This window comes from Dromiciops gliroides, chromosome 4, assembly GCF_019393635.1.
Source record: "Dromiciops gliroides isolate mDroGli1 chromosome 4, mDroGli1.pri, whole genome shotgun sequence".
Taxonomy (NCBI): Eukaryota; Metazoa; Chordata; class Mammalia; order Microbiotheria; family Microbiotheriidae; genus Dromiciops; species Dromiciops gliroides.
The window spans coordinates 238,317,440-238,332,220 of record NC_057864.1 but is presented as its reverse complement, the minus strand read 5'-3'; the positions used below and the strand labels follow the sequence as shown (position 1 = coordinate 238,332,220).

Below are 14,781 nucleotides of genomic sequence, written 5' to 3'. Positions count from 1 at the left end.
TTGGGGAATAAAGTGTATAATTTGGAAAAGGCATTGCTTTGGACCCTCCAAAAACAGTCAGGTGGAAATGAAGCACCCCCTTAGAGAAGTAGGCACTTGTCCAACACCACCAAGATCCTAGAAGAGTGACAAATAACTTTTTTTATTTTTTGCGTGGGGCAGTAGGGGTTAAGTGACTTTGCCCAGGGTCACACAACTGGTAAGTGTCAAGCGTCTGAGGTCGGATTTGAACTCAGGTCCTCCTGAATCCAGAGCCAGTACTTTATCCATTGCACCACCTAGCTGCCCCGACAGATTACTTTTAAGAAACCATATGGATAACACAGGAGAGACTTAGCAATAACAAATCACTTCATGCTGGGAATCTATTAACTGGCTCTTTTGATCCAAACTGAGCCAGCTGTGGGTTATCTGGTGAGTAGAATGGCAGCAGCACTATGGCTCAGTGAGAAAACCCCTGGAGAAATTTGGACCCAAACCCTGGTTCTGCCACTAACTGTGTAACCATCATCCAGTTGTTTCCCTTCTTGGGACCTGTTTATCTGTAAATGTTTTCTAAGGTTCCTTCCAACTTCAACATTCTGTAATGCTATAAGATCCTTCCAATTCTAAAACAGAATGTCCCCAAAAGAAACAGAAAGATACATGGGAGGAAAGGTGCAGTCAGAAAGAAAGAATGAGGCACAGAGGAGGGCTGTATGGAGGGAGGGTGGTGGGAGGGATGTGTCCTCTGGTGGGTGGGGCTGTGCCCTGGGCTGCATATGTGTGCTGGTCTCTGACCTCCATCCAGCAAAGGCCATGGGGACTCAGAAGCTTGGAGGGTACAGGGTCTCGGTGCAAACCCCTTATACTGTCTTGTTGCTGCCACTGGAAACCAACCGTCAGGATCCTGGAGCACTGAGCTTCTTCCTTTGGGTGAGGTGGGGGAATGAATGGGGGACGTCATCCCTCTCAGGGCCTCAGACATCCTGTCCTTTCAGGCTTCATTCAATCTTGGGTAAAGGAGCCTTTCCCATCCTAGTTTTCAGCACTTCCCCCTCTCTACTTTGGGGTCTTAGCTAGCTAGTACTGGATCTCGTACTCAGTAGCCAGACAATGAACCCATCTGAGGATTAATAGGGACAAAGAGTGATGTCCAAGGACCACCCCCCACCCCCAATCCTGAAAGGGGCCCTAGGAGCTTGAGGGAAGCAGCTCAGCTTCCTCTGGTGGGAATGGAAAACAAATGATCTTGAGTTATGTCGTGGGAGGTTGGTCACCCTCTCATACCCTACCCTCTCATAGCTTCAAGGGATGCATGCCATAGAGAGAGAGCAGGATGCCCTGTGGCAGGGGCTGGAGCTTTTGGAAAAGAGCCAGGCCTGGTACAAAGGGAGTCTAAAGGAGGCTCAGAGATGGCAGCTGCATCTGGGAAACCTTGGTGAGGTATGAGGGATGAGAGGGGAGAAATAGGAAATTGGAGGAAGAAATCTCTGGAAGATCCCTGGAAAGGAAGAAGTTAATGGTGGATATCTGAATGGGATTGGATCAGACCATTGTACACGGGAGGGAAGGGAGGGTGGTTAAAATTGGTCAATTGGATGGGGGATGGGTAGACTATTAGGCCGTTCCATTGTTATGGGGGGCACTGGGATATTCCACTGTCATAGGGGAGTATAGCGAGTTCACCTGGGGGTGGTAAATTGAGATACCTAAAGAGAGATTGGGGGATGGGGAGAGGGAATGCTGGGTTTTCATGGTGTTGGAGGTTATGGAATGGTAAAAGAAATATGAGGATGAATTGGATAAATGAAGACTGTAAGGAAATACAATACTGAAATTCAGGAAGGAGGGGAGAGGGCAGTGGGATTAGTTTTTCTTTGTGGCTGGGGTGGAGGGAGGGTGAAACAATGGATTGGAATGTTTTACCCTGAAGAGATTGGGGGTGGGGGAAGATGCCATCCTTCTCTCTCTCCTCTCTTCCTAGAATTTCCATTCTGAGCCCAGGGTCCCCCTCCTGGCCCAGATCCAAAAAATGAACAACTGCCTGAAGAGTCTCATACAGGGGAAGGTAAATTAGGTTTTTCTTTTCTTTTCTTCTGGGGAGACTGGCTAGGGGACAATTGAAATCGATTTCCCCCAGTTTTCTCTACTTTCTCTGAAAGTGTCTTATCCTTCCCTACCCTGGGCCCTGTTTGACCCAGCGAGATGGGCTGGGACGAAATGCCAATTGAACAGAACGTGGGGCTGCTGCTAAGAGAATGGAGAGAAGTAGCAAGGGGCAGAATCTCTTATCAGTGAGGGATAAGGGGTGAGGAGGGTGCTGGATGTACGTGATCTCCCTCCCTGCCCCAAAAACAAAAATACACACAATTCTCTACTTTTTCCCTCTTCCAGGACCTGCAAGGGCAGCAAGAACACAAGCAAATGGCCCAGCCTGAGGGGGAAGAAGAAGCTATTCAGCTGGGCCACATGAGAAGGCAGAGGGGTCCCACTCTAGTCTAAGACTCTCTTCCATCCCACTTTGTTGAGAGAAGAGATTGCTAGAAATCCATTACTTCCTCTATTCCCATTCTTGTCCAAGCTGAAATAACTTTGGATGGCAAATACATGGATATTCCTACTTCTCAGGCCTCACATGGGAGAGAAAAAGAATTAAAGTTTCTTGCTAAACCCTCTCAGGCTCTTTATCTCCTTTAAATCTTCCCAGTATATTCTGTTCTCCCATCCCACGTCCCCCAAAAAAGCAATACCATTTATTGAGAATTTATTTAAATTATTAATATCAATTTCCTGTCATCTTTCCCTACAAAAATAAAACAGAAACCAATTCACAGGCCCCAAATTAAAACTTCCATAATCAATAGTCTCTGGACTAGAGAGAAGGGGATTGCGGAGAGGGGGTAGGGGGGAATGCCTAAGGGAACAAAACTAATTTTATCCATAAATAAAAGTCCTTGATTCCCAAAAAAGGTTGTAGGGGAGAAGGCAAAATAGTGCATTATGGGAAAATCTTTCTCCTGATCTCCCTCCCCCAACTCTTTCACCTGAAAGGTAACAAAATGACTGCCAAGATTTGAAGGAGAAACCCCAAACTCTGGAAGGTAGAGGACAGGCAGGGTCAGGGCCTCCTTATCACTAACAGGATCTGGGCAGGGTCATGGAATCTCCCTTTCCTACCCAGCATCATATTTGGGGATGTGCTTAGGAAGATATCACCAGGCTGCTATGCCAAACACCAGCAGTAATGCCCTCACTGGCCCCCACCAAGGACCAGCTCCCATGGTACCCCCAGCCCCACCCCTTGGAGGCCCCATACTGGAGGTGTACAGGTCTGGCCTAGCTATATTGTGACTTGGCCTTGAAGAGGGGCCAGGGTCATCCAGCTGCTCCTGGAAGGAAAAAAAAGGGGTAAATATAGGGCACAGGAGTGTGTGAAAGAAAGAAAAGATGAGAAGAAAGGCAGGAGAGAAGGAAACAAAGACAGGGTGAGACAGTCAGAATGGAACTGAGCTTCTTTCCCACTCACCCAAAGCTAAAATCTAATCCTTATGGTTGCCTCCTGGCTTCAACCATCTAAGGGGTTGGTGAAGGGCAGGTAGGTCTCACCTGTGGGGGGAAGGCCTGCACCAAGAACTGGACCAGAGCATGTGCAGGGGCGGGAGGGTCGTTGGACTTGGCTTCTGCTGTCACTGTTACTGTTACCAGTGAATCCAGTGTGGCTGAGTCTGGAACCTGTAGCCAGAGTTGCCCCCAGGCTGACTCATTCTGCCCCATGTGAACCCTGTGAAATTAGACATATTTTGCTCACTGCCCTTTTACACAGATGCTAGGGTCCTCTTAATAAAGCATCCCAAAGTGAAAGGTCTCAGAAGCTCAGAATTAATCTGAGCCCCAATGAAGTAGGTGGGGTCAAGGAGACTAGGGTTGACAGTCAAAATCAGGGAGTGGTATTTAGAAGTAAGTCTAAGGAGGCAGATACTTACCTAGAGATGTTGGAGGTGAGGGGGAAGCTGGGGCTGACGGAAGCTGTAATGATGAGATCCCAAGGGCCTGAGAAGCTAGAGATTTGGAGGCTAAGCAGAGCCAGGTGGCCAGGGTTAAGAGGGCCAGAAGGACCACTGAGCTGGAGAAGGGAAACGAGGAGGGCTGGGTTGTGGATGGAATGTCTTCCCCTCCTTTAAAAATTCAGCTCATAAATGCATCCATCACTAGAGCCGGACAGGGACCTTAGAAATCAAGTCCAATCCTCTTATTTCAGAGATTAAAGAATATCTCAAAAGGGGAAGTTATTTACCCAGTTAAATTCACCTACTATGTACAAGATACCACTCTAGGATAGAATGATGAAAAACAAGTCTATTTCATTTTCCTTCCTTTCCCTCCTACCATAACCTCCAAATCTTACCTCAAGAAGGACGGGAACCACAGTGCAAGGCTGAGAGGCTACTCTCTGAAATCTAGATCCCCTATCATCTTGTCCATTCAACTCTAGGATGAAAGGTCTTCGGGTGAGGAGGATCTTGGGATCCAGGAGGGCAGTGAAAAGTCCCCGTTTAGGGGCCCCACTTGGCTGCAGGACCACATGGCCCAACTCTTCACCCTCTGGGCTTCCCCGAAGGATAACATGAGAGTGATTCATGTTGGGGATGCCAGCAGTCAGTCCCATCACTTCTACTAGAAGCAGAGTGTAGAGACCTAGGGTGGGACAAAAGCAGAAAAGATTGTGGAGAAGAAAGAAAGATGTGTCTCTGAAGCCTGGAATGGAAAGTTGTGGATGGAGGAGCAGAGAGTAGAGTAAATACCCGAAACTGGTTGGCTTAGGAGATAAAGGCCCGGATGGGGTCCATTCTCAATAGGAATCCCAAAAGAGAAGAGGAAATCCAGGGAAGTCTTAGCTGGAGGAGGAAAGAGGGGATGTGAGCCACTTACCTGCTATCTCAATCATCTCTAGAGGTTCCTGTGTTTCCTGCCACTGCCCCGCTCCCCAGCCTCTTCCTTACCTTTCACTCTTACTCCAGGTATCCCCTGTGCTGTGATCTCTATCACCCAGGCCCCCACCTGAGGGGGGTCATTTAGGTCCACTGTCCAGAACTGACCAAAGCATTGAATATGACCCAGAGGCCCCCACTCCTGATAGATAGCCTGAGAAATACCTGGAGGGCATAATGAGGAGACAATCTATTTCTATCTCATATATAACAGAACATCTCTAAGGGGAGGGAATATTAGGCCTCTTTAGCTTTCTTTGTTACACTGAATCAGACATTCTCCAACCCAAATTTGTACCTCTTTTACTACCAGTCCCCTTTTCTGCCTTCCCCCTAAGTACCTGTGGGGTCTGAGATCCTGAAGGTGCTTATCTCTCCATGGAGATGGATGATGATGCCATGAAGCATCTTGTCCACATGGAACATAAGAGACCCCATAGGGGGCAGGACAGGAGGCACCAGGGCTAGAGTCACCTTGAGGTTGTATGGGAAAGACATAAAAAGAGAGATACATAGGACAGGGGAGGGGGGAAGAACAGAGACAGAAATTAGGTGACAAAGAAAGGAGAATAAGAGATGGAGAAGAAAGGGGAGGAATGATTCATAGGAACTGATGAGGCTGCATTGTAGGTGATCATATATCTTTTTTTTTTTTAGTGAGGTAATGGGGGTTAAGTGACTTGCCCAAGGTCACACAGCTAGTAAGTGTTAAGTGTCTGAGGCTGGATTTGAACTCAGGTACTCCTGACTCCAGGGCCAGTGCTCTATCCACTGCGCCACCTAGCTGCCCCTGTGACCATATATCTTGTCCCCAGCCTTATAAGATGACTGTACTTTCTTTTTAGTTTGTTTGTTTTTGGGGGGGGGGGCAATGAGGATTAAGTGACTTGCCCAGGATCACACAGCTAGTAAGTATCAAGTGTCTGAGGCCAGATTTGAACTCAGGTCCTCCTGAATCCAAAGCCCATGCTTTATCCATGACTGGACTTTCAATGCATGCCCCCAGAGCAAGAGATAGTAGACCAAAATGGGTGTCATTGTTTATGGTGGGTAGAAACTGGAACTTTCAGGATAGTCCAGGTGGTTCTGTATGTCTGATGTCTTACCAAGCTTCTAAATGGCAATATTTTTGATGGGACCTATTTCCTTTGCTCTAATAATGAAAAGAAACTGGGGAAATCCAGAGGGAGACCATGAAGCAACCCCCCTCCTCCTTCCTCGCCAGCAAAGGATTTATTTCCTATTTCCCTCACCCTCACAACACGATTGCATTTCCTGTGTAAGTTTTCTTGGGTTTCTATTTCCCCACACCCAGTATGCTAGGGCTACTCACCATATCCATCATGCTCTCCCCCACCACACTTGCCACATTCTGAATATACTGATCCTTAGTAAAAATGACTTCTCCTCCTGAAGCCGTGGCTATTGTCTGGTACGGCACAAACCGCTTTGGGGAAAGGACCTCTCTTCGAACCCGCCTTGATGGATCCTCTGTCACCAAGAATGTCACCTGTGGTCAGAGAGGCATCAAATGATCAGGCACATTATTAACAGGTTTTGCAATTGTTGTCCCTGACTCTGGAGGCCTGTAGAATATCTCCAAAGCTAGGGTGTTATGGGTAGGGTCTCATGCATCCTCTGGCTGTTGGCACTGACTAGTTATTGCAGTGTTCCATTTGCCAGCTATGTTAAGAAGGAGTCTGCAATCTCAGCCTCAGGTCACCGGAAAGTCTCATGCGCTAACACTATGTCAGCATTGTAGGTTCATTCTCTTGAATATCTCCCATAACATAACCAAAGTTCCTTAAGGCTGGAGACCATGACTTCTGTTGTCACAGACCCCCCCCACCCCGCCCCCCCCAACCTCCATAGATTCATACCTCTATCTCTCTCTCTCTCTCTCTCTCTCTCTCTCTCTCTCACACACACACACACACACACACACACACACACACACTTCCCATTTTGATTATGGGATGGGAAAGGCTTATTTTTGTGTACTTTCTGAGGGGGTAGATAATTTTAATATTATTATTATTTATTATTATTTTTTTTAGTGAGGCAATTGGGGTTAAGTGACTTGCCCAGGGTCACACAGCTAGTAAGTGTTAAGTGTCTGAGGCTGGATTTGAACTCAGGGTACTCCTGACTCCAGGGCCAGTGCTCTATCCACTGGGCCACCTAGCTGCCCCTAGATCATTTTATTATTAAGTTGATGAGATGAAGTTTAATTGTATGGGATAGTTCCTTCTATTCCTTCCCTACTTTGGTTGAGGAAAGGAAGACAGCTAGTTAGCAGAGTGATAAGATCTTAAGCTAGAGGGAGCACCAACAGTCATTGGATCAGGAAGCTTCCTAATTTGCTGAGAGGAAGACCAGGATTGCAGAAAGGACTAGTGAGCTTTAAATCCAAGGCACCACTCTAAAGCAGGTAGGGAACTGCAAATTTCGTAGAATAGGGTAAGGCTTTTCAATATTTTAAAGCCTCATATTTTGTTTCTTTAAATGCTATTTCTATGGGATTTTTGGGGGGGGTGGGGCAATGAGGGTTAAGTGATTTGCCCAGGGTCACACAGCTAGTAAGTGTCAAGTGTCTGAGGCCAGATTTGAACTCAGGTCCTCCTGAATCCAGGGTCAGTGCTTTATCCACTGTGCCACCTAGCTGCCCCCTTAAATGCTATTTCTAATTATATTTCTCTGGTATATAATTTCTGAATTTGTTATAGTTGCTTTTCCCTGGAAAAGAAACCCTGGAAAGCAAAGTCTAAGGTTCAAGGTAGAGTGAAAGGAGGAAAGGAGTAGATGTCAGAACCAGGTGAATCAAGAGAACAGGAAAGGCAATTAGGGTTTGAGCATGACAGATCTCTGAATGCCCAAAGCCAAGCTTAGGTATATTTGGGATCTAGTAATGAGGGAAGGTTTAGCAAGTAGTGAGAGTTAAAAGGCCCAAGAGCAAAGAAAGGCAAGGAAGGTTTCAGGCTCAACCTCTGAGAAGAGCTGGCCCCCAGAGAAACCAGCACATCAGTGGCAAGGCAGTAAGCTCCAAAGCTAAGGGGGTGTTTCTCACAGCTTGTTATAGAATATAGCATGGGAGGGGTGTTTGATTCATGTTAAGAATATATGCTTCTGGGGCAGCTAGGTGGTGAAGTGGGTAAAGCACCGGCCCTGGATTCAGGAGTACCTGAGTTCAAATCCGGCCTCAAACACTTGACACTTACTAGCTGTGTGACCCTGGGCAAGTCACTTAACCCCCATTGCCCCGCAAAAAAAAAGAATATATGCTTCTGGAGGCAGCTAGGTGGTGCAGTGGATAAAGCACCGGCCCTGGATTCAGGAGGACCTGAGTTCAAATCCGACCTCAGACACTTGACACTTACTAGCTATGTAATCCTGGGCAAGTCACTTAACCCTCACTGTCCAGCAAAAAACAAACAAAAAGAATACATGCTTCTTTGTGTACCACTAAATAATACAATGACATACACAATTATGCTCATTTCAAGAGTGAAAGATAAATAATCATTGGGGAGATTAGGAAAGGTCTTATATATGAGGTGCCCCCTTTGTTGAGCCCTGAAGGAAGGCAGAAATTCTCAGTGGTGAAAGTGAGGTAGGAGTATATCCCAGCCATGGAAGGTCACCTGTGCAAAGGCAGAGATAGGGGAGATGGGAAATCATGTATGGGGAAGAGCTAATAGAGCAAGTTAATTAGATTGGAGAGTACATGAGGGCAAGTTATATGAAATAAGGCTGAAAAGGTAAACAAAAGCTGTATTTTGAAAGGTTTTATGTGCCAGGCTAATGATTTTATATTATATTCTAGGGCAGAAGTCTCAAATATGGGACTGCTGGCTGCATGGCTGGAACCAGAATAAAATGTAACTGAGAAATAAGAAGAAGGGAGAAAGAAAAAGGAGGAGGAGGAGGAGAAGGCAAAGTAGGAGAAGATGATGATGAAGAAGATGATGAAGAAGAGCTTCTTGAATTACTCTTTGTTTTGACACCTCCTATCATTAACACGGGGTCCCTCCCAGCTAATGCTCACTGCATTATTGTGGGGTGCTCACCTTGCAGTGCTGCTTCTGGCTCAGGGCCTCTACACGATTGGTGAGATAGGCATCCTTGGGGGAAGCATCGGTGAAGACAAAGATATCTGAGAATTGGGGTGTGTGGAGAAGGGCCAACTGGGATGGGGAAGAGAGAGAAGAAAAAATTAAAAATTGAGTAGAAAGAGTAAAAAGCTAGAGCCTTTTTCATCTAAGGAAGAAAGGGACATGGTCTAGAAGCAGCAAACTGTTGGACAAAGAGCAAGGGGCTAAGTTATAGAGGAGAAGGATTCTTGCTCCCAAGGGAGAGAAGGGAAGGACAACCCTGGGGACAGAGATGGGAAGGAAAAAGGCAGGGTGGGGACACTTAAAGGGGAAGGACCTCCAGGGCTGACAGACACATCTCAGGCTCATCTCCACCCCCCAGGGCATGGATCTCATTAAGATGTTTCCAGAAAGTATCAGGGTCACTGGTCTTAAGGACGGGTCCAAATCCTGAAGGAGAGAAGAGGATGCAGTAAGTGAAGGAAGGTAGCAGCCCCAACCCTATTTCTGAGTTATTTGAGTAATTCCTTATCCCCAAAGAGCCCTTTCTACCTGGAATGGGAAGGAAACACAGATGGGAAAATGCTACCATTTTGAAATCATGTTAACAATAACACCTCCAATGTGTACAGTGCTTTATACTCTTCAAAGAACTTTCATGTCCGTTATCTCATTTAATCTTCACACAGCAACCCGGGGAAGTAAACCAGGTGGGTATCATTACCTTCATTTTACAAATAACAAAAATGTGACTCGGGAATTTAGTCATTTGTCTAAGGTCACAAGCCGTTGGCAGAACAGGACTAGAAGAGCAACAAATATGATTGCCATTGCTACCCCTTGGACATCTATGCGCTCTCTGTTTCACACTGAGCTCTACCAGCAGATTCCAGTCCAGCTCCCAAAACAGAGGAAACTGGAAATGATTAGTTGTCATTTAATTCCCTTCCCCTGTCCCACCCCCAAGATAAGCCCCTACTGCTTTCATACCACTCACCCTCCTAAAGATAGGCTGTCATTTTGGAAAGCAGGGCAAGAGCACTCACTACTCTTGGACTGCCACAGAAAGCACTGCTGTTTTATAAGGGAAAAAATAGCAAGTGGAGGCATAACCCAGGGTCCCTGCCCTCTGCCCTGGGGCCACTGTTACCAGGATCATGGAAAGGCACAAGAATGTAGTGGGTAGGTTCCATGGGGCCACCACGACGTTGGTCAATGATTCTCCGAGCCTGAATTTTGGCTGCATTTATTTCTTCCCCCATACTGCCTGTAGTGTCCAGGACAAAGCTCAGGCCTGAGGCTGGGGAGATTTGCAGGAGCCTGGAGGGTGAAGAGGCCCCAATGAGGGGCCTAGTTCTCTGACCCTCCCCTCCCTGAGGTGACAACTCTCATCTGTCACCTCTCACCTGCCTCCTACCTCCACATCCGACTCACCTAGAAAATCCAGCATCCCCTAAGCGGCCCCAGAGGAGGTTCAGGGCCTGGATTGAGGCCTGGAGAGCAAGCTGGGCAGCTTGAGGGTGCAAATCATGGTGTGGCGAGAAAGCTGGAGATGTGCTGTCTTTGTTGATGCCCCCTCGTGGGACATCACGGCTGCTCTGGTCAAAATGGCCCCCGTGGCTACATTTCCCTAAATTAAGGAAAAAGGTCCAAGAGAGATAAACAAGGGAAACATCAAAACCTCCCTGCCCCAGACTAGAGGGAAGCCCCATTTCCTGAACCTCAACCTGCTTCAAACTCCTTAGGGACCAGGAAACTTTCAGCAGCAGTTAGAGCCATTTTGTGGAGTTCAAACAAGAAGTGAGAGGGGCAGCTAGGTGGCACAGTGGATAGAGCACCAGCCCTGGAGTCAGGAGTACTTGAGTTCAAATCCGGCCTCAGATACTTAACACTTACTAGCTGTGTGACCCTGGGCAAGTCACTTAACCCCAATTGCCTCACACACAAAAAAAGAAGTGAGAGAGTTGGCATCACACCAGTAACCCGGAGGCAGCCCCTCATTGTGTCTTATATGCAATAGAAAGCTATTCCCAGAAAGATGCTGCATGATTTTGAGAAGACAAGAAGAAGAGGACTACCCCTCCCCACTCCCTGCCTCTTTTATTTTCATTCATTGGTCATGGTCATCCCAATGGTGCCAACTCTAATATTATCCTTCCCCTAACTTTTCAGAGGAAGTGGCACCTTACTTTGAAAGAAGTGGGACCCCTTCCTGTGCGATACCTGGAGGCTTGGGGGGCTCTGCTCCAAAATAGCCAGAGGTGAGAAATATGGAACCCAGCAAATTTCCACGGCAGCTCAGCTCTTCACAGTCAGAGCACATCGGGTCCCCAGCTGAAAAGAAAGGATTGCCATGGTGGGGAGGATGAGGTAGTGATGGGACAGAAAATAAAGAGCTTCCCAGTTCCCCAACATTTTCCCCCTTCTCCTACTTGTCTACTTGTCCCGCTTCCCAAGAAAAGGAAAAAAGACTAACATAATTGGTGCCTCGACATTCTTATTGGCAGGACAGAGTAAACTCGGGGATGGGCTACACCAGGTAGTTCCTCTCCCGCCTCCCCAAAACAAAAAGAAATAGCAAGTGATGTAGGTGGGAGGCAACATGGTACTTTGGGCAAGTCAAGTCTCATTTCTCTGAGCCTCAGTATATCTGTCTATAAAGTAAAGGGATGGTCCTAAGCTGTCCCTTGCAGATTCTCTCATAAATACCCTGCATGGGGACACTTCTGCCCAGGTGGGTGAGTTAACCAAATTGACTCTTAGGACTTCCTACCCCAGTCCAGGTGGTATGGCTTGTAACCATACCCTGTGCCAAGTTCTTGAGCTTCCGTCCTGGCCACAGGAGATCAGGGTGGGGCTTCTGTTCTCCCAGCTCTACCCAGTTGCTATGACTGTAGAAATCCTTGTGGTAGAAAGAGGTCAATAATGGCTCATTCCTTTCTCCTCCAATTTTAAATTCCATCCTTTGTCTCCATCTCTCTGCTGCCCCATCAGGAGACTTTCCTTTCATAGCTCCTGTTCACCATGACACTGTCATGGGTACCCCATGAGGCCAATTCCCTACCAATCTCACCACTGAATTTCAATTTTCCAACCTGAAGACAAACCTCTTACTGGAAGTACCACCCTCTTGGAAGAGGGGAGATAGGAAGGGGCCTCAAATCTCTCCCTCATCCTAACTTTCTCTTCACCTTTACTAATATCTATCATACTCTTCCTCTCCCTTGGTCTCCAGCCTACCTGTAAGGCATGTAGCATGGCTCCTAGGTGTTGGCGGGCCAGAGAGTATTCTAGGGCATGGGCAGCACTGAGGGCTTCCCGAAGGTTCCCCACAAGGCGGGCCCGGCTCCCCACCAGCCGTTCTGCATCAAAGTGCAGCTCAGGATCATGCCTGGTCACTGAGAGGAAGTCCTGGGCTGCATTGGCACGAGCCACCTCACCAAGGGCCGCCCGGAAGCGGCGGGTTGGAGTCCCGAAGCCAAAGTAAGCAGCAAAAAGGTCATCAGCCAGCAGTGTCCGGCCCTGAAAAAGAGGGAAAGATCTAGGGTTTAGGAATCTAGAAGGAACCCCACTGTTCACCAAATAATGCAATGAGCACCCTCAAAAAACCATGTCTCTAGACTATGCAGGGGAACTAGGCACGCACAGGCCTTTGTCCTAAACAATACACTGGGAAGACCTTTCCCTAGAAATCAAATTACCTTTAGTTTACTTATCTGTTGTCTTCCCTGGTACAACATCAATTATTTGAAAGCAAGGATTATTTTGTCTTGGTGCAGTTAGTCAGTCAATAAACATTTATTAAGCACCTACTGTGTGCTACAGTGTGCTAGGCACTGTGCTAAGCAAAAAAAGGCAATCTAGGTGGGACAGGTGCTCACTGTCTAATGTGGGAAACACCATACAACAAGCTAGATATGTGATAACAAGTAAGTAATCAATCAAGGGAAGGGGTTAGAATTAAGAGAGATTGGGAAAGGCTTCCCAGACAGGGTGGGATTTTAGCTGATTTTACACTTGATGGTGGAAGTAGAAATGAAGAGTTCCAGGCACAGGCCACAGATGGTGAAAATGCTCAGTCTGAAGGTTCAGTGTTTTGTTCAAGGAGGCTAGTGTCATCATGTGTATTGGAATAGGGTTCCCCACCCCCAACCTTGGGACTCATAAGAATATGATCTGATATTTAGAGCTGGAAATGGACCTAGAGGTCCTCTTGTATGTGACTTGATCAAAGTCTTACAGGTGGCAAGGAGAGAATTTGAACTCAGATCCTCTGACCCCAAATTCTGTATTCCTGCCAATTGGTGGGGATGCCCCCCTTCCCACTAAATCAGTTTGCTGAACTGAACAGAGGGTGTCCTTCCCTTAGCAACCAGAAGGATGGGGAACTTCTAAGAAACTCAGTGGGGACATAAGGCTCCTGGGAGATTTGGGAGCAGCACATGGGGTCTTACCTGGAAGTCCTCCAGGTGGAGGGGATTCCTGCCAGGGGGTGGCCGTTCCAGGAACAGCTGTAAGGTAACGTTGAGAACAGCTTCCTCTGTCAGATCCTGGTGGGTGATGGAACTGGGGGCAGCCACCAGGCTCCAGATGTTGGGGAAGAAGCCAGATGCTGAGTGAAGCCATGGTAACAGCAGGAGTAGGGAGCCCAGGCAGGGGCGAGGCACTTTGAGAGGGGCCATGGCTGAGACATGGACCTGGGGGAGAGGGGAGGTCAGACACGGGAGCAGGTGTGCCTGTGGGGTACAAAACCAAGTACCCAAATTCCTGAAGAGAGGGATAGGTGGAGTGGCATACTGAGGAGCTTTGGCTCCTCCCTCCCTGGCCCTCTTTGGGTCTGTTTCTGTCTCCCAGGGCACCTGCCTTCTCCACCCCCAGCCTCACTTAACTACTCCAGCTGGACTCCTGTCTTGTCACCAGGACAACCAGGGTTATCAAGAAACAGACCGGGTGGCTTATGCACCCATAGCCAGGCAGCCAAGCTCTTTCCTAGCTTACAACCTGGTGGTCTGCCCACTCAGCTCCCTGAAGGGTCCAGACATCCACCCCCCACCCCCACCCCCCCCTCTCAGGTGTCAGCTTCCTGTGTTTTTTCCCCCTCAGGAATCCAGGCACCGATCCCTCCCACAGGGAATAGAAGTTTCCCCTTAGGACCCCAGCCTTACCTGGTTCCTGGGGTCTCCTCCAGGACAGGGTCCCAGGTCAAGCTAGGCAAGCAGTGTGCGTCCCGTCCTGGACTTTAGGTCAGAGTTATATTTAACCCAGGGCAGGGGGTGGGGTGTGGGTGGGGCAAATCAGGGAGTAGAGACATAGGTCCAGGAGTCTAGAGGATCCCCAATTGCATTGTCCCCCAAATCCAAATAAGCCCAAACAGGGGCACTGTGTGTAGAATAGGAGGCATACGTAGAGCTGCCCCTCCCTGACCCACCCCACTGCACTGCAGAGACGAAACATGCAGATGAGAGTGCATGAGTCAGGGCCTGGAGTCCAGCCAAGGCTGGACCAAGTTGTACCCCCTTCGTTCCCTTCCTCCACGAAGGAAACTCAGACTTTTGGCTCCCCAGCCTTGAAATGCCACCTTGCCCCCAACCCTGGGTATCTCCCAGAGACAAAAGCATCCAGTTCCCCTCTAGCTCCCCCACTTTCAGACTCTTGACCCCTCCAACACCCCTCCTCCCCAAGGAATTAGACACCCGATTCCTGTTCCCTCAGGGGAACCT

The 14,781-nt window shown here is 48.0% G+C and overlaps 2 protein-coding genes across 3 annotated transcripts; one reads left to right on the top strand and one right to left on the bottom strand.

The window, feature by feature from the left end:
- Positions 1 to 729: 729 nt before the first annotated feature.
- SAPCD1 (suppressor APC domain containing 1) lies at positions 730 to 2,772 on the top strand. 2 transcript variants are annotated; one of them, XM_043999752.1, is made up of 4 exons: positions 730 to 915; positions 1,285 to 1,425; positions 1,967 to 2,050; positions 2,377 to 2,772. In XM_043999752.1, the coding sequence occupies exons 1-4, from the start codon at positions 799 to 801 to the stop codon at positions 2,482 to 2,484; spliced, it is 450 nt and encodes a 149-aa protein (XP_043855687.1). In that variant the 5' UTR covers positions 730 to 798; the 3' UTR covers positions 2,485 to 2,772. The 2 variants fall into 2 exon arrangements, 1 of the variants encoding a protein (XP_043855687.1); XR_006356210.1 differs by lacking the exons at positions 730 to 915; positions 1,285 to 1,425 and adding an exon at positions 1,656 to 1,797 and having other exon boundaries at positions 2,377 to 2,434.
- Positions 2,773 to 2,776: 4 nt separating this feature from the next.
- Positions 2,777 to 14,430, bottom strand: VWA7 (von Willebrand factor A domain containing 7). Its single transcript, XM_043999751.1, has 17 exons — positions 14,227 to 14,430; positions 13,516 to 13,758; positions 12,302 to 12,583; positions 11,867 to 11,963; positions 11,285 to 11,395; positions 10,496 to 10,691; positions 10,212 to 10,381; positions 9,399 to 9,511; positions 9,038 to 9,154; positions 6,304 to 6,480; positions 5,312 to 5,444; positions 4,983 to 5,135; positions 4,785 to 4,877; positions 4,388 to 4,677; positions 3,966 to 4,105; positions 3,589 to 3,763; positions 2,777 to 3,371 (listed from the first exon to the last, which is right to left on the bottom strand). Exons 2-17 carry the CDS (start codon positions 13,741 to 13,743, stop codon positions 3,195 to 3,197), a joined length of 2,652 nt encoding a protein of 883 aa, XP_043855686.1. The 5' UTR covers positions 13,744 to 13,758; positions 14,227 to 14,430; the 3' UTR covers positions 2,777 to 3,194.
- Between the last annotated feature and the right edge of the window lie 351 nt (positions 14,431 to 14,781).